Consider the following 25155-nt stretch of genomic DNA (forward strand, 5'->3'; position numbering starts at 1 on the left):
GATCCAGACTAAATTACTCCCGAGTAGTCCTACTGAAGTTAAGTATTCCATTCCTAAGTAGCACTATTGAGTAACTTAATCTGGATGTCCACCACTGTCTATACTTTCCAGCTATCTTGCAGATATACAGTTATATATAATAGAATCCATCATTTAATCCGATTTAAATTGCCTTAATGTTTTAATTTTGTTTTAATCTGTGTTGTTTTATTGTAAACCACCCAGAGACATGAGTTTTGAATGGTCTATAAATATGCTAAATAAATAAACAATAAATAAATAATTGATACACAAAAACTTACACACACACACATTCAAGCCTATAGCCTTTCAGATCACCCCCAGTTTGCAGTGCCTGCATTGCTAAATACTGTTCATCTGCTTTACCCCTCTTAAAGCCCTGTGCTAGATGTTGCCAATCTTCTTCTGGCTATGCTCCTCCACACTTCACAAGTCATTGACAGCCAGGCATACAGCAGGTGCACCGAGGTGCAATAACGAGGCATGCATCGCGTGCTGGATTTCTGCCTGTCGCTTTGCTGTGAATGGCACTGATGCCCTGCTGCTGGGGAGGGGATGCTGAAAGACAGCCCAGATCCTCCACTGAGAAGCTGAGCACACATACCATAACAATTCTGTTGATCCGAGGCCTGAAACGGGCAGCAACTGCGCCAGTGTGAGAACGATTCCGTGAGCTTCCCAACCCGCTCCGTCGTTCCAGAGCGAAAGAGAGAAGATGGAACACAGTGATTCTGTTGCCATAGTAACCAAGAGCCCGGCCACACTCTACAAGAGAGGATGCTGCCCGGCCTGGTAATCTCGAGAAGCCCCACAGAGCTCACTTTCCGGGTTTCTCTGGCTGTGAGCAGGGATCAAACAGGCACAAAGGGAGGCTGGCAGCTCCGCCCCGGAGCAGGGCTTTCAAAGGCCACACATCACAGCTTCGGACCGACTCTGAGCTTGGCTGACTGGAATTTTCCCTACTGGGAAAATTCCACTGGCCTTTCCGATTCAGACACACATGCACACACACACACACCGCCCCCCCCCCCCCCGCTATCATGAACAGCCGGACAAATTTTACAGAACACCAAAGCACTTGATTATGCAATTTACGGCCAGATAGGTTATGAAGTCGGGTGGGGCAGGCCTCGTCAACAATTCATTTCACGAAGCCCAGACACCAGCACGTTCCCCAGTGACCTCTGGGGTGAAAACAGAGGCTCCTGATCTACTTCTTCACCCAGTTTTGTTTCCCAGCCTACAAACAATTTCTTATTTTAATGATTGCAGAACTGTTGACGAGGCCTGCCCCACCCGACTTCATAACCTATCTGGCCGTAAATTGCATAATCAAGTGCTTTGGTGTTCTGTAAAATTTGTCCGGCTGTTCATGATAGCGGGGGGGGGGGGCGGGGTGCATGTGTGTCTGAATCGGAAAGGCCAGTGGAATTTTCCCAGTAGGGAAAATTCCAGTCAGCCAAGCTCAGAGTCGGTCCGAAGCTGTGATGTGTGGCCTTTGAAAGCCCTGCTCCGGGGCGGAGCTGCCAGCCTCCCTTTGTGCCTGTTTGATCCCTGCTCACAGCCAGAGAAACCCGGAAAGTGAGCTCTGTGGGGCTTCTCGAGATTACCAGGCCGGGCAGCATCCTCTCTTGTAGAGTGTGGCCGGGCTCTTGGTTACTATGGCAACAGAATCACTGTGTTCCATCTTCTCTCTTTCGCTCTGGAACGACTGAGCGGGTTGGGAAGCTCACGGAATCGTTCTCACACTGGCGCAGTTGCTGCCCGTTTCAGGCCTCGGATCAACAGAATTGTTATGGTATGTGTGCTCAGCTTCTCAGTGGAGGATCTGGGCTGTCTTTCAGCATCCCCTCCCCAGCAGCAGGGCATCAGTGCCATTCACAGCGAAGCGACAGGTAGAAATCCAGCACGCGATGCATGCCTCGTTATTGCACCTCGGTGCACCTGCTGTATGCCTGGCTGTCAATGACTTGTGAAGTGTGGAGGAGCATAGCCAGAAGAAGATTGGCAACATCTAGCACAGGGCTTTAAGAGGGGTAAATTGGTAAAGGGGCACCTTTTAATGTGGTGATTCTCTTTATTGAGCAGGGGGAGAGTAACTGGCCCTATCCACCCCCAGCACAGGACCTCCAGTGACTGTTGCTGGTGTCTGTCTTATGTTTCTTTTTAGATTGTGAGCCCTTTGGGGACAGGGAACCATCTTATTTATGTATTATTTCTCTGTGTAAACCACCCTGAGCCATTTTTGGAAGGGCAGTATAGAAATTGAGTTATTAATAATAATAATAATAATAATAATAATAATAATAATAATAATAGTCAAAATAATCGACATAGCAATACCAGGGGATAGCAGATTAGAAGAAGAAGAAATAGAAAAAAAATCACAAAATACAAAGATCTACAAATTGAAATTGGAAGGCTGTGGCAGAAAAAGACCAAAATAATCCCAGTGGTATTTGGCGCCCTGGGTGCAATTCCTAAACACCTTGAAGAGCACCTCAACACCATAGGGGCCACAGAAATCACCATCAGCCAATTACAAAAAGCAACTTTACTGGGAACAGCCTATATTCTGCAATGATATCTATAACAACAACAACAATATGGATAACAAAATTCTGGCATGCCAGGTCCTTGGGAAGGACTCGCTGTCTGGATAAAACAAACCAGTTAATAACACCTGTCTGGCTGTGTAAACAAGAGATAATAATAATAAAGCAGATGAACAGCATTTAGCAATGCAGGCACTACAAACTGGGGGTGTGCAGAAAGGCTATAGACGTGTGTGTGTGTGTGTGTGTGTCTATAAATTAAAATTAATCAAAAGCCTAAGAAAACAGGTTAGTCTTAAGGGTCTTTTAAAAAACAGCCGGAGATGTAGAAGCTCTGATTTTGACAGGGAGTGCATTCCAGAGCAACGGGGCAGCCACAGAGAAGGCCTGCTCCCGAGTAGCCACCAAACAAGCTGGTGATAGTTGTAACCAGACCTCCCCAGATGATCTTGATAGGCAGGAGGGTTCATGACAAAGGAGGCACTCTCTTAAATACCCTGGATCCAAGCCGTTAAGCGCTTTGGTAATAACCACCAGCACTTTGTATTTCACTCGGAAGCATCCTCTATAATAAAGCCCTTGAGTGTAATCCCATGTCCCTGCCCGTGTCTTTCTTGGCTGTTCTGGGCATGCGCGGAGCGCATGCCCAGAACGTCCGAGAAAGATACGGCCGCAGGGACACGGCGGCCATGTTGGCTCCCGGGCCGGGAGAACGGAGCAGGGAGCAGGGAAAGACAGGGCAGGGAAAGACACGGGGCAGGGAAAGACGGCGGCGGCGGCAGGAGCCAGACGGCCATGTTGGTGGCCACAACAGATACTTAAAAACCACACACAGCCATGGGAAACACATAGCAAGAACAATGGCCCCAGCTGACGCCCGCCCCCCCCCCCAAACCGACCGAAGACGATCAGAGACTCCAGCAGCAGCCACGGTCCACACACACCCTGCTTAGCCGCCCGAAAGCCAACATAGCACAGCCACGTTCCCACCCACCCCCAGCCGCCCGAAAGCCAACATAGCGAAAAAATAAAATAAAATAAACACACACACACATTCAAACCCGGGTCGTTGCGTGCCGGCCGCAGGAATAGAAAAGACGACAGGGGCAGATTCGGCCCGACCGCCGGGAGAAGAAAAACGGCGGCAGCGGGTCCGGGAAAGGGGGCGAGTCCAGCCCGGGTGCGACTAGCCTAGAGGCAACAGAAGCGGCAACAGCAGTAGCAACTACCAGCCTGAGACACACTCGCTGCTTTCTGTTTCCCGGGAGGTCCAGCTGGAACAGGCACGGCAAAGCGAGCAAGACTTACAGAGGTGGGGAAGGGGAGGGGGAAGGGGAAGGTCTACTAGTGCCCGTTAATTTAATGGGCTTAAAATTACTAGTATTGGTATAAGATTGTGGAGGATACGTCTATCAAAAGCCGCTAATCATGATGTCTACAAGGTACCTATAGGTACAGAGGAAGTTTACCTGTTAATATCAGTTGCTAAGGAATAACAGCAGGAAACAGGGCATCCCTCCATCTCCTGCTTGTAAGCTTTCCAGAGACATCTGGTGGGCCACTGTGGGAAACAGCAGACTAGACTGGATAGACCTTGGGCCAGATCCAGCAGGGTTGTTGTTATGTTCTAAGACAGGGGTTCTCAAACTTGGGTCCTCAGATGTTCTTAGACTTCAGCTCCCATTCTAGTCAACATCTGTGGATCCAGGTTTGAGACCCCTGTTATAAGATGTGATGGTGAACCGCACAGATTGGTGACAGAACCTGCTGCTGTAATCTTATTCCCCACCACCACTACACACTGAAACAAGTACAGCACAAGTGTAGCCTGGGGTAGACAGCACTTTAGGGCATCCTGGCCAGACCACAGTTAGCATCAGTTTCATAAGGAAGCAATAGTAAGCAATCGGTATTGGATCCAATATGATTAGTCTTGGAATCAGATTTAGGGACCCTTACAAACTGTTCCCTCTAACAGATATTCCCAGATGTTGTTGACTACAACTCCCATAATCCCCAAACAAAAGCCATTGCAGTTGCAGCTGGAGATTCTGGACATACAAATATCAGATATTGTGTCATTAATGGATGCGAAAACATAAGAATGGCCCTGCCGGATCAGGCCCAAGGCCCATCCAGTCCAGCATCCTATTTCACACAATAGCCCACCAGATGCCTCTGAGAAGCCCACAGACAAGAGCTGAGGACATGCCTTCTCTCCTGCTGTTGCTCCCTTGAAACTAGTATAGCAGCATCGTGGTGCCTCTGCGGCTGGAGGTGGCCAATAGCCACCAGACTAGTAGCCATTGATACACCAGTCCTCCATGAATTTGTCTAAGCCCCTTTTAAAGCCATCCAAGCTAGTGGCCATCACCACATCCCATGGCAAAGAATTTCATAGATTAATTATGTGCTGTGTGAAAAAGAACTTCTTCTTGTTCTTGTTGTTCTTGTTGTTGTTGTTATTAAAACTTTTATACCGCCCTTCCAAAAGGCTCAGGGCGGTTTACATTAAAACACCACTAAAATCAGTTAATAATTAAAACAAAAATTATAAAGCATAAAACAACGATTAACAATTAAAAACATCATAAAACAACAATTAAATAATCAGAACAATTTAAAAACAAGTTTTTAAAAGCTGAGAAAGCCTGGTTGAAGAGATGTGTTTTCAGGTGTTTTCTGAAAATTGCCAGAGATGGGGAGGATCGAATCTCAGCAGGGAGCGCATTCCACAATCTCGGGGCAGCAGCCGAGAAGGCCCGTCTCTGTGTAGCCACCAAACGAGTTGGTGGCAACTGGAGACAGACCTCCTCAAGTGACCTCAATGGCCGGTGGGGCTCATAGTGAAGAAGACGCTCTCTTAGATACCCAGGGCCTAAGCCATTTAGGGCTTTATAAGTTATAACTAGCACTTTGTATTTTGCCTGGAAACTGATTGGTAGCCAGTGTAACTCCATCAACAAAGGAGTAATGTGGTCTCTCCGAGATGATGATGATGATGATGATGATGATGATGATGATGATTAATTCGATTTCTATACCGCCCTTCCAAAAATGGCTCAGGGTGGTTTACAAAGAGAAACAACAAACAAATAAGATGGCTCCCTGTCCCCAAAGGGCTCACATTCTTAAAAGAAACATAAGACACACACCAGCAACAGTCACTAGAAGCACTGTGCTGGGGGTGGATAGGGCCAGTTACTCTCCCCCTGCTAAATAAAGAGAATCACCACGGTAAAAGGTGCCTCTTTGCCCAGTTAGCAGATGACCCAGAGACCAACCTGGATGCCGCATTCTGAACCAACTGAAGTTTCCGGATTACGTACAAAGGCAGCCCAACGTAGAGTGCATTACAGAAGTCCAGTCTGGAGGTTACCAACAAATGTACCACTGTTTTGAGGTCATTGATCTCGAGAAATGGGCGCAGCTGGGGTATCAGCCAGAGCTGATAGAAGGCACCCCAGGCCACCTCCTCAACCTGAGAAATCAAGGAGAGGCGTTAATCCAGAAGTACTCCCAGACTGCAAACCTGTTCCTTTTGGGGAAGTGTGACCCCGTCTAGAACAGGCAGATCAAAATCGTCTCTAGAGTTCCAACCCCGCAAATAAATACCTCCGTCTTATCTGGATTCAGCTTCAGTTTATTCTCCCTCATCCAGCCCATTACTGCTTCCAGGCAGGCATTTAGGGAGGATATGCCAACTCCTGAAGAAGTTGACACGGAGAAGTAGATCTGGGTGTCATCAGCATACTGGTAACACCCAGCTCCAAATCCCCTGATTATCTCTCCCAGCGGCTTCATGTAGATGTTAAAAAGCACTGGAGAGAGTATGGAGCCTTGAGGGACACCATACTTAAGCTCAGATTTTGAAGAGCAACAATCTCCAATCGACACCATCTGGAATCTGTCCAAGAGGTAGGAGCGGAACCACTGTAAAACAGTGCCTCCCACCCCCAACCCCCTCAGACGCTCCAGAAGGATACTATGGTCGATAGTATCGAAAGCCACCGAGAGATCCAAGAGGACCAACAGAGTCACACTTCCTCTGTCAATTGCCAATTGGAGATCAGCCATCAGGCCGACCAAAGCAGTCTCCACCCCATAGCCTGCCCGAAAACCAGTTTGAAATGGGTCTAGATAATCAGTTTCCTCCAAGACCACCTGGAGTTGGTCTTGTTGGTCCTTAAATTCCTGGCCTTCACTTTCATGGGGTGATCCCTGGTTCTAGAGTTGTGAGAGAAGGAGGAAAAATTCTCCCTGACCACTCTCTCTATTCCGTACATGATTTTATACATCACTATCATGTCTCTCCATAATCGCCTCTTTTCCAAACTAAAAAGCCCCAGGTGCTGTAGCCTTGCCTCATAGGAAAGCTGCTGCAGGCCCCTGATCATCTTGATTGCCCTCTTCTGCACCTTTTCCAGTTCTACAATGTCCTACGGTGTCTGACTGGAAATGTGATAAAAATTGGAAATATTCCCCATAGACATCTATGGGGAAATAGGGGGAAAGCAGAAATAGGTAGTATCTGGACAAAGAACTCTGAAATTTGACACACATGTAATAGAGGGTAACAGGACTCTGTGTATTTAATTTGAAGTAAATTGGCCCATGTAATGATGTTTAATTATTATTTTTACTCCAGCCAAAATTGTACAATCGGAGAATCTGACACTTGCACCATCAGAGAAGACACTTGTGGGTACTGCTACTACCAATATCTATGTACCACTTTTCAACAGTTCTCCAAGTGGTTTACATAGAAAAATAAATAATAAAATGTCCCCAAAGAGCTCACAATCTAAAAAAGAAACACAAAGCAGACTGCAGCAAAAGCAGCCACTATCTGGAGGGATCCTGTCCTGGGGTTGAAGAGGACCAATTGCTCGCCCTCTGCTAAATTAAGTGTGTCACTGCTTTAAAAGGTAACTTTTAAGGGCTTTCCTCTGCTAATGTTTCTCCATTAGCAGAGGTAAAGCTCATTTCAAAGGGTCTGCCAGTTGGGGCTTTTCCTACAAAACATCCTCATACTCATTAGGATGTCTAAAAGGAGCTACATCAAGCTCGCAAACAGCAAAATGTGAACCTAACTTATACTGGCCCCTCCGGCTCTGTCTGGTCTTCTCCGTCTGTCAGTGGCTCTTCTAAACTTTTTCAGAGCTCAAGAGCATTGCTCTGCCTTCAAGCATCACTGCCCTCTTGTGGTGAATCCCACATCTTGAACACTGCAACTGTTTTCAAACTGCATGCTCTGGAAGGAGCACAAACGGCCATTGCAGAAAGAGAGTCATCCTTCACTAGTAGAACTGTCACTTCACTAATGGTGCAGTGGGGAAATGACTTTCCTAGCAAGCAAGAGGTTGCTGGCTTGAATCCCCGCTGGTATGTTCCCCAGACTATGAGAAACACCTGTATCAGGCAGCAGTGATATAGGGAGATGCTGAAAGGCATCATCTCATACTGTGCGGGAGATGGCAATGGTAAACCTCTCCTGTATTCTACCAAAGACAACCACAGGGCTCTGTGGTCGCCAGGAGTCGACACGGACCCGAGGGTACAACTTTACCCTTGCCTTTAGTTTTAGGAGCCAAAGGAGAGTATCAAAGGCTGGGGGTGGGTGAGATAAGGGACCGATCAGCCAGGTGATTGGGATGTTGATGATGATAATGATAATGATAACAACAACAACTTTGTTAGCTGCCCCATAACACATTGCTCTCTGGGCAGCTCGCAATAACACAACTATTTTAAAAATCCAATAAAAACACATAAAACAAATCAAATTTCAACAGAAATTACAAAATATAAAACATTTTTAAAACTTTTTTAAAAATCTATCTTTAGGGTCATGAGACCAATCCATTTCAAAATATTGGAGCAAAGTTTAGAAATTCTCATCCTATCTCATTTTATTTTGGGACAATAGACTTGATTGAATATTATTGGATTTAATCGTGAATGGGAAAATATATAGTTATATAGTTATTTGGTTGTAGGTTCCTACTCAATTGCATATAATCATCTTTGCATATAAATAATTTAAATGGTGATTGACATTATTATTGACACTATTGCCACTCGATGAAAAAATTTCGGTCTAGGGATAAGTGTCTACTTCACTCCTTAAAAATAGCAGGGGAAAACAGAGTAAAGATGTATCAAAAATGGATGGTGACAAGCAAGGAAAAGGAGATGACACTTTTTCATTAGTAGAATTGCGGGACTTATCTTCATTGGAGTTACAAATTTTTAACAAAAAATTATGACAGATGGAAGATAATATGACAAAGAAGACTGAAAGCAAAATATTGGGCCTTTCTAGGGGGGGAAATGTGGTTGTGTAACAATCCAAAGAGGTTAAGAAAACCAAACCTTTCTCTCTAGAAATACCTTAAGTCAGCTCAGCAGACATCTCAACAGCACTACTAATCTCTGTCCAGCCCACTTCAAAATTGCCCAGGAGTTTCTTTTTTCTCCCCCTTTCCCAGGTTCCTACTTGGTTTGTCTCTTTAAGGGGACAATAGTATATTAACCAATACTACAATGACATCTGTAAAGACTTTGAGGATGGAAACAGACACGGAAAAACAAGGCAAATTTTCCAAAAGATCTCTGAACTCAGAGGAAGGTTCCAACCTCAAACTGATATCTTAAGGGATGCCAAAGGACAGATAGTAACTGATTCAGAGAAGATCAAACAGAGATGGAAGGAGTATACTGAAGATCTGTATAGCAGGGACATCAACATCCAAGATACTCTAGAAGATATTCCCTACTTGCAAGAACCTCTAGTACAGGAAGATGAAGTTAGATCAGCACTCTGGTCATTACCAAGTCTGCAGGCTACAGGAATTGATGGAATAACTACAGAAATATGGCAGGCAACAGAAGAAGGCTCAGTCAAGGCTATAACCAAACTATGCCAGAAAATTTAGAGAATGACACAGTGGCCAACAGATTGGAAGAGGTCATTCTACATACCCATACCAAAGAAAGGAGACTTAACAGATTGTGCAAACCATCGCATTATATCCTTAATTTTACATGCTAGCAAAATAATGCTCAGGATCATCCAATGCAGATTAGAGCCCTATGTGGAAAGGGAAATGCCGGATGTTCAAGCTGGTTTCAAAAAATGCCAAGCAACAAGAGACATCATTGCTGATGCACTCTGGATAATTGAGAAAGCCAAAGAATACCAGAAAGATGTCAATATGTGCTTTATTAACTACAGAAAAGCCTTCGATTGTGTCAACCACGTCAAGCTGTGGAAAATCCTTAGGAAAATGGGCATCCCCGAACATCTCATTGTTCTCATGAGAAACCTGTACACAGGACAGGAAGCCACAGTCCAGACAGAACATGATGAAACAGACTGGTTCCAGATCGGCAAAGGAGTAAGACAAGGCTGTCTACTTTCTCCTTCTTTATTCAATTTATATGCTGAACATATACTGAGAGAAGCTGGATTGGAAGAAGATGGGCGCAATTTTGAAGTTGGAGGAAGAAACATCAATAACCTGCGCTCTGCTGATGACACCACTCTGATAGCTGAGAATGAGGATGATCTGCAAGCTCCAGTAATGAAAGTCAAGGAGCACAGTGAAAAAATGGGACTACAGTTAAATGTAAAGAAGACTAAACTAATGACAATGGGTACAGCAACCATCCTCAGAACTGACAATGAAGACACTGAAGTGGTGAATAGTTTCTGCCTTTTAGGATCAACCGTCAGCAGTAAAGGAACCAGCAGTCAAGAAATACGCTGCAGACTAGTACTTGGTAGGGTTGCAATGAAGCCCTTGGAAAGGACATTTAGATGAGGTGATGTGTCTACACCTACAAAGATTAGAATCATTCGGACCATGGTTTTTCCCGTGACACTCTATGGATGCAAAAGCTGGACTTTGAAGAAGCAAAATAGAAAAAGCATTGACGCTTTTGAACTTTGGTGCTGGAGAAGACTTTTGAAGATACCATGGACAGCCAGGAAAACAAACACATGGATCATAGACAAAATCAATCCAGAATTTTCACTCAAGGCACAAATGACCAGGCTCAAACGATCATACTTCAGACACATTATGTGAAAACCCAGCTCCCTTAAGAAGTCCATAATGCTGGGAAAAGTTGAAAGAAAGAGAAGAAGAGGACAACCAGCAGCAAGGTGGATGGACTCGATTATGACGCAATGAATGCACCACTGAGAGTCCTTAAAGGCCAAGTTGCAGACAGATCATCCTGGAGAGAATCTATCTATGTGGTCACTAAGAGTCAACACCGACTTGACGACACTTAATCAATCAATCAATCAGTATATTAACCATAAACACAAAGGCTCAGTCCAACTGAATTTGCATTTCGACAGCAAAATTACATTTCATCAGCTGTTAAAAACTAATTATATTCATAGAATTTAACATTCTTTTAAATTTTAAATAGTTTTAATGTTTTAATTATGTTTTAAATTGTATTGTTTTATTCTAAACCATCCAGAGACATGGGTTTTGGGTGGTATGTAAATATGTTAGATAGATGGTTAGATTGATTGATTGATTGATTGATTGAGAGAGAGAGAGAGAGAGAGAATTTGATATTTTGATCAGAAACTGGTCAGACATGCAGTGGATCACTGTTTCCCAACCTTTTTCATCCTGAGGCACACTTACATGTAAAATAAATAAATAAATCAAGAACTGGGGCATACTGCCCCACCACCACCGCAACAGACACACCCATTCCCTCCAGTTTCATTCATTCATTCATTTTTACATGTGCTCTTCCTAAGGGGAGTTTAAACTCCCCACTTTGGGCACTAACTCACTCCCTTGTGTACAAGGAGGGATATATTCCACCTGGTGCATTAGGGGGCAAGTCAGGTCCAAGAGTGGGGAGTTTCAACTCCCCACATTTGGAGTGGATTCAGAGCAAGTCAGCATGGTGCCCTGGCTAGTGTCCCATGGCACACCAGTGGAGAAACACTGGACTACGTTATAATAGATTCAGGTAGATTCACAGCTGGTTGGACAAGGCATATCATGGGTGCTCATAAGCGATGCTTCATCAAAATAGACAGAGTTTTTGAGTCAGGTTCTGCAGGGCTCTGTCCTCCTGCGTCCAGTACTCTTCAGCATTTTTATCAGTGACTTGGATCATCAAGGTTGCAGGGAATCCTTATCAGCTTTCCATCGGAAGCAAAACCAGAAGGAATAGCTAACATCTCAGCACACAGGCATGAAATCCAAAATGCCCTTGATAGAATGGAAAACAGGGCTGAAACTAATGAAATAAATTCAGCAGAGAGAACTCCAATGTTCCGAACGTAGTAAGAGGGTGTCCTTATACAACCTGTGGTGCAGCCTCTGACTGTGAAGCTTCTTCCTCAGTCCATAGATGTTTCGGGGCATGTTGCACCGTTTCCTGCTATTGTGGTTGCACCAGTGCACTGCTTGCTCCAATGGCCTGAAAGCACAAGAGGGGGAGCAGCTTTGAGCATCCACTTAGCTACATGGCCTTCTCTTGTGAGTGCCTCTTTGTTCATTGCACTAGTGAGGCATTAGTCTGGATGTCAGCACTGTCAGCATGTATGAACATTAAACCCAGCACTTCAGCTCATCCTGTCTAAAAAGTAGGAGATTGATGGCTCCTTCCTTGTACAGTTTTTCCACTGATCACAGCGTGCTTAATAGAAAGACTCATCACTTGACCAGCTGAATAGACTCATTTCTTCCAAGACAAGGGAAAGTCCAGCTGCCTCCATCCTGCAGATAGGAAATGCTGTTAGACTGCTTTGTCCTAACGTGAAGAAAACGTAGGTCTGTTGACCAAGAAACACACCTTTGGGGGGGAAGCCTAGAAGATGAACAGCATCAGTCTCTTTCTCCTGAATCTGCTTTGCGTGGTTAAGAAAGGTGAGTGTGTTGCCAATGTTTTTCCTCGCTTGTTCTGGAAATGGTTGAAATGCCTGTGAACTGAAAGGAGGGGAAATCTTAGATGGAGGTCTTGTTTGAAAAAACTCTGGGGTCCATTGATGACTCTGCCTGAACACAGAGTAACTGAGTAAGTTACCTGGTGATCTCAGGGTTGTAGTTACAATTGAGTGGATGAGTTCAAAGAACCCAGGCCCTCCAGCTCCCGAGGGCCCTCAGCACCCCTCCCTATTTTCTTCATTATCTCCCTCACTCCAAGGGGCCACTGGGGAGAGGGGTGAACAGGGGCCCACTCTCCCCTAGCTATGACCCTGGGTCATCTTCTGCTTCCTTTGCATCCAGAGATTCTACAGGCCACCCCATACCTTAGACTCATTAACAGGACCCTAAACAGGGTCAGAGGAGCCCCCAGACAGGGCAGGAGAACCGGGCACACTCCCGATTGGCGGCGGTCACGTGTTTGCACACATCAAGGTAGGAGGACTGGAGAGTGATGATTATGTGGGAGCCGGGAGCTGGGTAGGGCAGCTTTTCATCCACCTTTGATAAAATGTTGGGGACAAAATGTGGATTGGCCATGACTATCCTACCCAGTTTCTGGTTTGGAATGGAGCAAGATTTGCTGCAGAGGAAGAAACTGAGACAGCATTGTTATGAGCAGCTAGAGTGCAGAAGCATGTATTTTAATCTTCAATGTATCGTTTATAGATGCAGCCGTGCCTGAATCCCTGCCCCAAGTAGCTGCATGACACATGCCCTTTGAAACACGCATTTGTCACTTTCACATTTTCTGTTTTTAGGTGTGCACTTGGAAATCTTAGGTGTGCACCCCAAACATGCTATGTTAATTGGCCTTATATTTTTTTATTCTTTTTATTTTTTTAATGTGATATATTTATATACCACCCAAAATGCAAGTCTCTGGGTGGTTATTATACAATAATTATACAATGATTATACATTGGTTATTTTTAGTTAAATTTGGATGAAGTGATGTAGGAACTGGGAGATTCATCTCAATTTATTGGGATGAATTAAAAGTTCCTCGTTGTTTTCTTCTCTTTTTAAACTTTCCCACAGAGATCCCATGTGTATCTCCCAGAGGCCCACCAGATGCCTCTGGGAAGCCCATAGGCAGGAGGTGAAGGCATGCCCGCTTCTTCTGCTGTTGCTCCCCTGCAACTGGTATTCAGAAGCATCCTGCTGCTTGAGGTCGCTTGGAGTCATCCAGACTGGGAGCCATTGATAAATTTCTTCTCCATGTATTTGTCTATGCCCTGTGCGAAGCCATCCAAGCTGGTGGCCATCACTAGGACCCCAGCAGAACTGAGGAGCAAGAGAGCCCTGTGCTCTGTGAACTATGGGTCCAGAGAAGCTCTACTGGAAGCAGGATTCAGGTGAAGAGCTAGACTAACTAGGCAAGAGCTTTCATCACTGGAAATGTTAGTTTCTGTGATGGTTGCAGGTAGGCACATCAAATCCCCGTCCCCTAAACCAGAGGTTCTCAAACTCGGGTCCCCTGATGTTGTTGGGCTAAGGCCATTGTAGCAGTTGATGATGGGAGTTGTAGTCCAACAAAGTCTGAGACCCTTGCCTTACACCAGAAGGAAACAATGAGAACAAGCAGAGGCTTCATGTTACCAAATATCAGCCAGTGAAGGACCTGGTGAGACCTTGAGTGCTACAAAGAATCCATCCCAGTCTACTTGCCCTTTTCAAACACTGACCACATTTGCACGTAACATGGAACCACAGGTCCAATGGACCCACGGTTCCACCAACCCCCCACCCCCACCCCTACTATCCTGTCTGAATTCGGACATCACGGAGAGCACTCTGCAGTCAGCAAGAATGCAGAGAGGAGCAGGAACTGGCTGTGCGGGCTTCCTTCTGGCATGAAAGACAGCCTGAACAGCCAATCATGGCCAGAGGGAGAGAGGAGCTTCCTCCCTCAACTCTGGTCACAGAGAATGCAGCCTGTGGTTCTGAATTCGGACAACAGGCAGGCTGCATGAAACTTCTAGTTGGGGCAACAAAACTTACTTCAACCCTGGGTTCAGATTGGAGTTTCAGAATCCAAACCTTGGCTGGGTCGCCTCACGGAACTGTAGTTGCACTCATTCAGATGCGATGATAAGACAGCCTCTGCTGCCTGAAATTCTGGTCTCCATTACATACAAATGCGGTCGCTCTTTCAGCACCATAGAAGAACATGAGAGGTGCTTTCAGGGCTGACTTCAGATTTCAAGCAGCCCTGGGCAAACTACCCTCCATGGATCACCTCCAACTTGTGTGGGCCCCGAGAGAGTTGCTCTCCAACCCTGCACAAAGGCAATAAGCACAGAGGTGGTCTCAGGGATCAGCAGGGGGCTTCTGGTGGTCCTGGGCCCTTGACAATGCTTACCCCTGGCACAGGGGCTGCCCTATGCTGCATAAGCACAGTATGCCTCATGTGGTTGTTGCTGGTATCTCTCTTGTGTTTCTTTTTAGTGTGAGACCTTTTGGGACAGAGAATCGTTTTATTAGCCTACTTTCCATTAGGCTTATGAAATCACCCAGCATTCTCTGTGTGGGTCCATGGGTCCCTCCACATCAACTTCACAACGCCTGGACCAATATGAACCAAATCGGGCACAGTTGTAGGGACACATAGGGACACCTCAATGGCATAGTTTGTGATGATGTCATCCACCCCGATCCAGGATGGCAGACGCATTAACCTTTGAGGAGCAAGTGGGCTAACTTGTGAACTGCCTAACCGATTTGAACCAAATTTGCTACAGCTGTACAGACACATAGGGATGTCCAAATGGTGTGAAGTGTGATGATGTCATCCACTCCAATTCAATATGGCAGCCACATAAACGTCTAAGGTGCAAGAATGCTAATTTGTGGACTGCCTAATCTATTTGAGCCAAATTGGGTACAGCTGGAGTGAGTGACATACAGTGTCACCTCAAGGACATAGTTTGCAATGATGTCACCCACACTGATTCAAGATGGCAGACGCGTACACTTTTGAGGCACAAGTGGGCTAACTTGTGAACCGCTTAACCGATTTGAACCAAATTTTCTTCAGCTGTAGGGACACATAGGGATGCCCTAATGGCATGATTTGTGATTATGTCATTCACTCCAATTCAAGATGGCAACTGCATGAACATCTGAGGCGCAAACTGATTAGAACCAAATCTGCTGCAGCTGTAGGAACACATAGGGACACCTCAATTGCAAAAATTGTGATGATGGCATCTACCCTAATCCAAGATGGTGGACATGTGAACGTTTGAGGCACAAGTGGGCTAACTTGTGAACCGCTTAACTGATTTGAACCAAATTTGCTACAGTTCTAGTGACACATAGCGACACCTCAATGGTGAAGCTTGTGACAGTGTCATCCATCCCAATTCAAGATGGTGGACACGTAAACATTTGAGGCGCACGTGCACTAACTTGAGGACTGTCTAACTGATTTGAACCAAATTTGGAACAGCTGTAGTGAGTGACAAAGAGGGACACCTCAATGGTGCAGTTTGTAATGATGACATCCCCCCCCCGATCCAAGATGTCAGACACATGAACATTTGAGGCACAAGAGATCTAACTTGTGGACCTTGATTTGCACCAAATTTAGTCCAGATGTAGAAACAGTCAAAGGAAAGTAGGCTGATTAGTTCTGACTAGAACAGCTTGTTAATATTTTATTTTTCTATGTGAACTACTCTGAGAATGTTTGTTGAAAAGCAATATATAAATACTGGTGGTGGTGGTGGTGGTGGTGGTGGTGGTGGTGGTGGTGGTAGTAGTAGTAAGGCCAATCTGTGTTTCTAGCACAGTGTTCTATCTTCTGACTGGCAGTGGCTTTCCAAGGATTCAGGTAAAGGGCTTATACTTAGCTCTGCTATGCAAGATCCTTTTTTTGCTAACATGCAAGGTACTGACCCTGGGACATTTTATCTGCAAAGCCTGTGGTGTGCCCTTGAGTTTCCCAGCTCACTAAAAAGTATAAAAACCCCATTGCTCTCCTTCTAGGGATGCCCTCCAGTGGCTGGTCCATGCATGTGCCATCAGAGGTAACCGGCGAGATCGGCAAGATGGTGGCCTTGCCCTGCACCTACACGTACCCACACAAGATGCCCAGCAGGACGCTGACAGCCATTTGGCGGGTGAGGGAGCCTTATACTGGGACGATTGTTTTCAAGTGCATCACACACAACACCAGTGAGCACTGCAAAACCACTATCGGCTCAAAGAACAGATACAAGCTTTTGGGAAACCCGAGACAGAATAACCTCTCACTCCAAATCGACAACCTGACCTGGAACGACAGCAACAGATATTTCTGCCGAGTTGAGTTTTCTGGGGATTCACACGACAAGTATGAGACCAGGATGGGGATCAAGCTCCACCTCATCGGTAAGAGGCGCTGAAAGCCAGTGAAGCGATAAGTATTATTTATTTAATACATTTCTATACCGCCCAAAACGCAAGACCTCTGGGTGGTTTACAAGTAGTGGCCGACATCCAGGCTATGTTACTCAAGCGTACTGAGGAGAGCTGGTCCTGTGGTAGCAAGCATGCATTGCCCCCTTTCCTAAGTGGGGTTTGTTCTGGTTTGCATTTGAATGGGAGACTGCATGTCTGAGCCCTGTAAGATATTTCCCTGAGGGGATGGGGCCCCTCTGGGAAGGACACCTGCATGCAGAAGGTTCCAAGTTCCCTCCTTGGCATCTCCAAGACAGGGCTGGGAGAGACTCCTGCCTGCAACCTTGGAGAAGCCGCTGCCAGTCTGCGTAGACAATACTGAGCTAGATGGACTAAGGGTCTGACTCGGAATGAGGCAGCTTCCTATGTTCTTATGTACTGCTCAGCCTCAGACGGCCCCTCACTTCAGGCCCCAAAAGGTCTTAAGCCAGTCTTGCAGGCTAAGTTTGCAGCATTTCCAGCTCAGCAGACAGTGGCTGGCATCTAAACTAACCAACTCGTGAGGAGGACTCTTTAGTCACGTAGTCTGGAGGTCTGACTAAGTAATAGTACTACTAAAGGGTGATCGTGATCATCATCATAATGTGCTCTTTGGCCCTACATGTGTTGCTTTCTTTCTTTAAAAAAAGCAGGCTGCTCATCTGGCTGCTGAGGGTAAGGGTATGAGAAGTTTGTCATGTCTCAGGTTTCAACCTGCCTGGTGTTTCTGAGTATAACCTTCTTCTGAGGAGGAAGCAATACAATCTCAGGGTGAAGAAAGGCCAGAATCAAGTTGTAGCCACACTCTGGGCCCACAGCCAAGCCTGCAGACCCTTCTCCTGCTCTTAGCCAGCAATGTTGCAACCCTAGCTGCCTGTGCCACTTTGGGGCAGTGTTTCCTCTAACAGGGATTCCCAGATGTTGTTGACTACAATTCCCAGAATCCCCAGCTGCAATGGCTTTTGCTTGGGGGTTATGAGAGTTGCAATCAACAACATCTGGGAATCCTTGTTAGAGGGAACACTGCTTGGGGCTAGGGATGTTTAGGAATCCCTTGAGAAATTTCATTTGTTTCACAGAAACTCACTGGGCTTCCCTTGGAAACTCTCAGATGGAACACTGACATACGCTTCAAATGTCACTTTTTCGGAAATTCGGTTCTTGGATCAAGTGGCATCCGAGCAGAGTGGCCACCCCGGTCCAAATTATATGAAGTGTCTCAACCAGGTCCAAATTATGTGAAATGTCTCACACAGTTCTCACTAGGGGCTATTTATCCAGATTTGGTGTCTATTTATATTTGGGGGATAATGTGAAACCACCCTGAATCTGTATCAAAGGTGGTGGGGAGAGAAATTACAAATAACAGGCATGCAATGAAAGCAGATTGCTAATATTTTGTTTCCATGTCCCCTTTTGTTGTCTCTCATATCTTGGGACTTCTGAAGCTGCCCCCAGGATTGTTAATGTCTCCGTCCAAACAAATCCAGACCACACGTTCCATGCAACCTGTACGGCAGAAGGGGAGCCACTCCCCACCCTGACGTGGGTCGGTCCTCCATCCAGCAGCCTTTCCTCCATCTCGAGTGCAAACCACCAGATAACCAAGGAGCTCCACCGCCTGACTCACGATGGAAAATATACTTGCACAGCTGTTAACAGCCTCGGAAGAGCAGAAGGGGCTGTGTACTTTTATAAATTCAAAGCCGGAAGTAGTTCCTGGATCCTGGTCCCCTTGTTCGTAGCCTTGGGGATTAAATTTCTGGGACTGCTGGTGATATTAGGGATTGGTGCTTTCTGGAAGGGAGGTAGGTACTGTTCACTCAGAATGAACTTGTATGGACAGACAGCAAGGAGACCTGAGTGCAAGTTACTCCCATCAGTCATCTTTATGATGGCCACAGACCAGCATAAAGAACAGAACACAAGTGTAGATAGCACAGCTAAATAGAATGCATACTTTAAACATTGAGAGAAGGCCAAAGAAACCACATAATGTTTTCTAGACACAGAATTGCACCTTAATTTGCGTTTGATTCCAAATTCATGGAGGATGCTAAGAGATGTTGGCGGAATAGCAATGGCATCCTGTCTTTACACATTGACATATTCCAAAGACAGCTGGGCTTTTTTGAGGGCCCAATTCAATGCCCTCCCTTCAGCATTACCAGAGGGCAGATATTGTAAAATCCCGACTGCCCAGCGTCTGTGTCCCTGCCACTGAGGAGAATCTGAAATGATAACACATGCGTTCCTTTATTGTAGATTTTATTGTGACTTGTGTAATAGTCTGATTTTGCCTATTTTATTGACATTCCCCTGGTCATCCTGATGTATTTTATGCATCATTTCTTTTAGCAGATAAGAAATTTCAGGTCACTTACAATGTAGCTAAGTTTTGCTTCTTAGCTGCTAGACTTTGGTGTCAGGTGATAAGCTTGCTTTAATTTTTATGGGGGTGGAGGATGGAGGAGTGTAGCACAACTCTAGAGCAAATACTTTGCATGATAAAGGTTCTTCAGACCCCAGTCTGTAAAAAGAAAACATTTGCCATCTTCCTATAAAGCAAATATTTGTGCACTTTGCAAAGCTAGCATGTAAGAGAAAAGACTATGCTAGAAACCGACACCCTACCATACTAGCTTTCTTGGTGCAGGGATTTTATTTTATTTTATTTTGGTCATGTGGCCACCTCAGTGAGAACTAGAACCTTGTCTTTTCAGAACCTGTGAATCTGCTGACTATGTGCTCACTTGAATATTATACAACGCTGATGTGAGAATATTAATGCCCGTATATCTGTTTCCATCCCTTGCATTACAGATGGCTTAATGTTCCCAACCCGCCTGTCACGGTAAGCAACTCTTACGTCTCAGCTTGCAAGTTTAAAAAATAAGCAAGTTTCTAGCCCTTATGGGCTGTGAAAAGTGTCTTTGAAATGTGTCAGCAATTCATGTTGAACCTTGGGGCCAAGCTAAAGGAGTTTTTAACAGGGATTTAACAGGGTTTTCCCCATCACCTGCCCACCTTGGCACCACTGCAAAGAGCCAGGTAGCACCAGTGAGAAGGGTAGGTGCACACTCGCTGTCCCCTGCCCACCCTCCTGCCCACTGTGACCAGGAGGGCACTCAATGGGGTGGGGGGTGCCCTTGGTGAACTTCACCTGGGGCGCCCCTGAGCCTTGGGCCGTCCCTGGTCTTTAACAAACTAGCTAGAAGCAAGAAGTAAACTGGGCATGGTTCTTGTAAGTCCCCAAACAGTGTGGGGACACAGCACAGTACAGGATAAGCCGGAGTCAAGAGTTTCCTTTCCCACCATTTCCCTCTCTCTGAAGCAGCTATTTGCTCCTCAGGTCAGCAATCTAAAACTAAAATATTTAAGAATTCAGGAAAGCAAGGGAAATGAAGAGTTTCCGGCAGCAAAGAGACTGCCCGTGAGGAGGCTAGCTCCTTCCCCCGCCCCCTCTCCTGACGGGCCACTGGCCACATGGAGGAAGCCAAGATGGCGCTGGTGTGCCTGCTTCTCAGGCCGGGCGCACAACCCCGCCCACTGCTCAGGAGCGGAGGCGGGAAGCGGCAGTTGTACTAAAAGCAGGTCCCTGTTACTTGTCTAGCGGAGCAACACCATTTCAAGATGTCTGCTCGCCTCCTATCCATCGTTGCCATGTATACTTTTTTTAAAAAAATGTGGTTGTGTCACAGCTTGTCGTGATAGTCATTAGTGTAGAGCAGAGAAAGGCGAGTTATACACGTGCTGAAGGTGATTTGAGAGACATTTTGCTTCCCCTGGTGTACACACATTTATCATAGCCACCTCAGTCAAATGTGTTCTGTGGGGTATTCCAAAAACACAACCACCTGAAACAATTACAAAGAGCAGCAAAAGTATAGCATGTAACTGGAAATCTGCTGAACAACCTCCCAAAGAGAAGAGGATGGGCACATTTGGGGAGTTATAACCATGAACAAACTCATTGAGTAGACCAGGCAAGGGATCCCAACTGATCCCTAGACCCAGACAAGGGATCCCACTGTCCTCCTTTATTTCTTATGCTGAAAATCTTCAAGAGCTGAAAAATATTTCATTCCAGTACAAATGGATCTATGATTTCTGCTTATGCAGAAAATGCTTATGCTTTTGCTTTCAAGTTGGTTTTTTAAAAAACCAAAACAGCTAATATCCTTCTCTCACTCTATTTTGTGGATACACCCCTCTAAAGGATTTTCATAATTGAGAATTGGCAAATTATTTTCTTTTCTTTCCCCTGAACTTGTAGGGTTTTGCAAGGCAGGGGGCAGATATGCATTCTTCTTGTATTTTCAAAATAAAAATTTACTGCCGAAAAAACACAAAACTCTTTCTTGGAGGTGAAATTGGGATAAGTGTTGTGATCCTTCTTTTAAATCACTTCCAGCTCTCTGTTCAGAGAGTACCTGCCCCTGTGAAGATTGCTTTATACAGTGAGACAGATTCATACATGATGGATCCTCCAGTGGAACAGCCAGCATCGTAACAAGGAGAAATTTCTCAAAAACGTATGGATGCGGAGCAAGAATAGCTATAATGGGGAATCCCTGCTAACTGAGCAAAGAGGCACCTTTTTAAAGTAGGGGATCTCTTATATTTAGCAGGGTGAGAGCAACTGTCCCTATTCAGCCTAGCACAGAGTCTCTCTGGTGGCTGTTGGCGTGTGCAGAACTGGTTCTATTCAAAGCTAGTTCCGAGTTTGAGCTGAACCAGCCCCAATTCTAACGAACTGGTTTGGAACCGGTTCAACGGCATGCTTGTAAAAGGGAATCCCGTGAGGCTGCACAAATGGCTTCTGCACGTGCACACAGGCCGCACAAATGGACTGGAGCTCTGGGCCTGATCCAGAGAGAAGGAGCCATGCTGCCATGCCCTCAGACTGCAGGAGCCCTCTCACCTGCCCCATTCTTTTTTTTTTCCCCAAGGAAGGCAGGGCTCCCCCCTTGCTTGTAAAGAGGAATCCTCACCCGATTCTCCTTTACAGGCATGCCCCCTCGAACTTCCGAACCGGTTCTGAACCAGTTCAGCCTGGTTTGACATTTGGACCGAACCGAGGGCCAGTTCGACTCAAACTGGCTCGCAGGTCAGCAGGCCAGTTCAAACCTGAACTTGAACCGAACTGCTGGAATCAGTTTGTGCATTACCCTAGTGCCTGTTGCTGGTGTCTCCATCTTGTGGGAGTTTCTCTTTTGATTCTAAGATTGTGAGCCTTTTTGGGACAGGGAACCATATTCCAATATATTTTGCTGTGTAAAACATTTTGAGAACTTTTTGCTGTTTTTGAAAAGTATTAATAATAATATCCAGGGCAAAATTTTCACAGATAAGAACTTTAGGGGACAATCCAACCAAAATTAGGTGTTTAATTATCCCCTCTAACAGAAGAGGCACTTTTAAATTGGTGGCTCTCTCATATTTAAGAAAGAAAGAGCAACTGTCCTTTTCATTCCAGTACAGTATATTTCCCAGTAGCTATTTCTGGTGTCCCCCTTGTGAGCCATTTTGAGACAGGGAACCACCTTCTCATTGCACCTGCTAGGTAAATCACTGAGAACCTTTGATGAAAAGCAGTATTATAAATATTCTAAATAATAATACATAAAATAATAATGTTCCTGTGAGAGAGTTAAGCATGTGTTTAATTCTCTCTCATTGAAACCATGGCACTTGAATGCAAATATCATTAGGATTGGGTTTTCCTGTTGCCTTACCTTTTCATCAGCACTACCATCTTTCCACCATGACCCAGGAAATAAGTTGAACTCTGTTTCCTATTAATGTTGTTAACCTTCTCATCGGCAGGCAACAAGCACAAGAATCTGCCTATGAAAACCTCAACCGCAGGATCAACTCCATAAGTCAAAGTCTGCCAGAATGAAGCTACAGTGAGGCGCATATGTTAAAGATCCTGAACTATATGGCTTTCTTTCATGTTATACCATGAAGTACACTTCCATTACAGTACACAGATTTGGTACAAAATAACCAAAGTGGCTAAATTAGCAATCATCTCTAGTTCATCCAGCATACAATGAAGACTTAGCCCAATTTGTGGAGTCTCAAGATTGTCCATCATGATCCCGCAGGTGTCATACAGAACCTTGGTTTAATCTTGGTTTTGCTCCACATTCCAAAGCCCTAGTATTGGATGGCCCCCTCCTCTTTGTGCACAAGGGATAGAAGTCTGCTGACCATGGCTTAGAACAGAGAGATTCTCAACCTTGTGTCTCCAGATGCTGTTGGACCACTTCTAACATCCCCAGTGACCAAAGGTGTAAGGATGTCAACAACCAGCATGAGTGGGGGTGATGGAAACTGTGGCCCAAAATCATCTAGGAAGCCAAGGTTGAGAAGCCCTAGATGCACCATGTTGACATCTGAACTTGGCAAATCCTGGCTTGTTCTAACCATAGCTTAAGAAGCCAGGATATGGAACTAAGATGGAGTCACAGTTTACTATATAGGACCAAACCAATATGTCACCGTGAATCCTGATTTGTTTTAATCATGCAGGAAGAGGAATGCATGGGCTCGAGGCTCAGGGATGTCAAATGGAATCAAGTTTGTTGTCTGAGGAACTATACAACCCTTCCCATCTTTTATGATCATTGGAAGTGGCAGAGGAAGCTGCCTTATACTGAGTCAGACCATTGGCCCATGTAGCTCAGTACTGTCTACACTGACTGGCCACAGCTCTGCAAAGTTTCAGGCAGGAATCTTTCCCACCCCTACCTGCAGATGCTGCCAGGGATTGAACCTGGGACCTTCTGCCTTCAAAGAAGTTGTTCTGCCACTGCACCACTGGCCCATTCCAGGAAGCCCTTTCTGCATGTCCTACTTTTATCTTATATGTGTTTGATGGGTACACATGTAAGGGCCTTCTCCGCTGTGGCACCCAGGTTGTTGCAATCTCTGGCCTAGAACATCAGTTAACCCCTTCTTGATACAGAGTGCAGTTTCTTTTCTTTTTGTATACTGTTGTTATAGGAAAAACATTCAATACAGTATAAAATTTGTATGTTCACTTTTTTTTTAACTTTGAATTGTTAGCTGCAGTGGGATGTTCTACTGGTTGTCCGCCTATTAATGTTAGTACAGTAACATTTGAGATAAGGGCTCAAAAGAGAAGCTGCAAGAGCGGGTGAAATATGTTGCTTCGTCGTTTTGCTGTGTGGAGGAGTGGGGTTAGGATTAAGATAAGGGATTAGATAGGTACTGGTAGGACCGTAGGACAGGAGGAGACAGTCCACTGGCAGCGGAGGACTTTGTGTTGGCTGCCAGCCCAGCCAACAGAGTCTCACCATCCTCCCTAACCCCCAGGTCTGAGACTGAGGAGGGACGGCAGTCATTCCAGTTCCTGGATCGAGGGTGGTGGTGGTCCCCAGAAGGAACCAGCAGCCCCAGTACCACCACAACCACTGAAATGGGGCTAGGATGGCAGTAGAGTGTGGGACCACTTTGAACTCTGCCCTGGTGACCTAACCCCTGCTGTCTGCACCCACTGCAGGGCACAGGCCAACAGGGGGAAGGACCTTAGACATCTTGGGATGTCAGAGATGCTGAAGCACCTTCAACGGCATCACCTGGGGAGCCCTGCTCCCGCTGGCAGAAATAGGCCTGGTGTGGCCTCAACTAGCAGCAAGGCTCCTGCTCCTGGTCCCAAGCAGGAGAAGTTGCCTGCATGGTTGGTGCAGTTGGTGAGCAAGCAGACTGATTGCCCAGAGCCTCATCTCACCACTTGGGCCATTGCCGGGATGATCACTTTGAATGATCAGCCATTCCAGGTGGTGGCTAACGCTGGCTTCTGGCGGCTGCTCCTGCTGCTTGCCCCCGACTAGAAATACTCTCACGCATCACTGTCCGCAAGCAGGACAGAACAAATTCAAAACATTCTAGCCATCTGCATTTTGTTTCGAGCTCGAAACGAAACACAAAATCCGTTTCGAGCATTTCCCCCACAATGTTGTTCATTGCACAAGTACAGTGTTAGTCTGGATGTCAGCCAATGGCTGGCATACTATGCCAAGATGTCAGCCCAGTAACACTGCAGGCATACACGTTACACAACAGTAAGCCCATTCTTTCCAGTGTGCTAACTCTTCTGCACCATCATTTGCATAATCTGTGCATCTTGCTGCATGCAATGTTACTGGTCT

The 25155-nt window shown here is 45.7% G+C and overlaps 1 protein-coding gene across 1 annotated transcript; it reads left to right on the top strand.

Moving 5' to 3' along the window:
* The first annotated feature begins 1732 nt into the window (after positions 1–1732).
* SIGLEC15 (sialic acid binding Ig like lectin 15) lies at positions 1733–23055 on the top strand. Its single transcript, XM_053303470.1, has 5 exons — positions 1733–1819; positions 16541–16924; positions 18421–18780; positions 19796–19826; positions 22802–23055. Exons 2-5 carry the CDS (start codon positions 16543–16545, stop codon positions 22875–22877), a joined length of 849 nt encoding a protein of 282 aa, XP_053159445.1. The 5' UTR covers positions 1733–1819; positions 16541–16542; the 3' UTR covers positions 22878–23055.
* The last annotated feature ends 2100 nt before the right edge of the window (positions 23056–25155 follow it).

Source organism: Hemicordylus capensis, chromosome 2, assembly GCF_027244095.1.
Source record: "Hemicordylus capensis ecotype Gifberg chromosome 2, rHemCap1.1.pri, whole genome shotgun sequence".
Lineage (NCBI taxonomy): Eukaryota > Metazoa > Chordata > Lepidosauria > Squamata > Cordylidae > Hemicordylus > Hemicordylus capensis.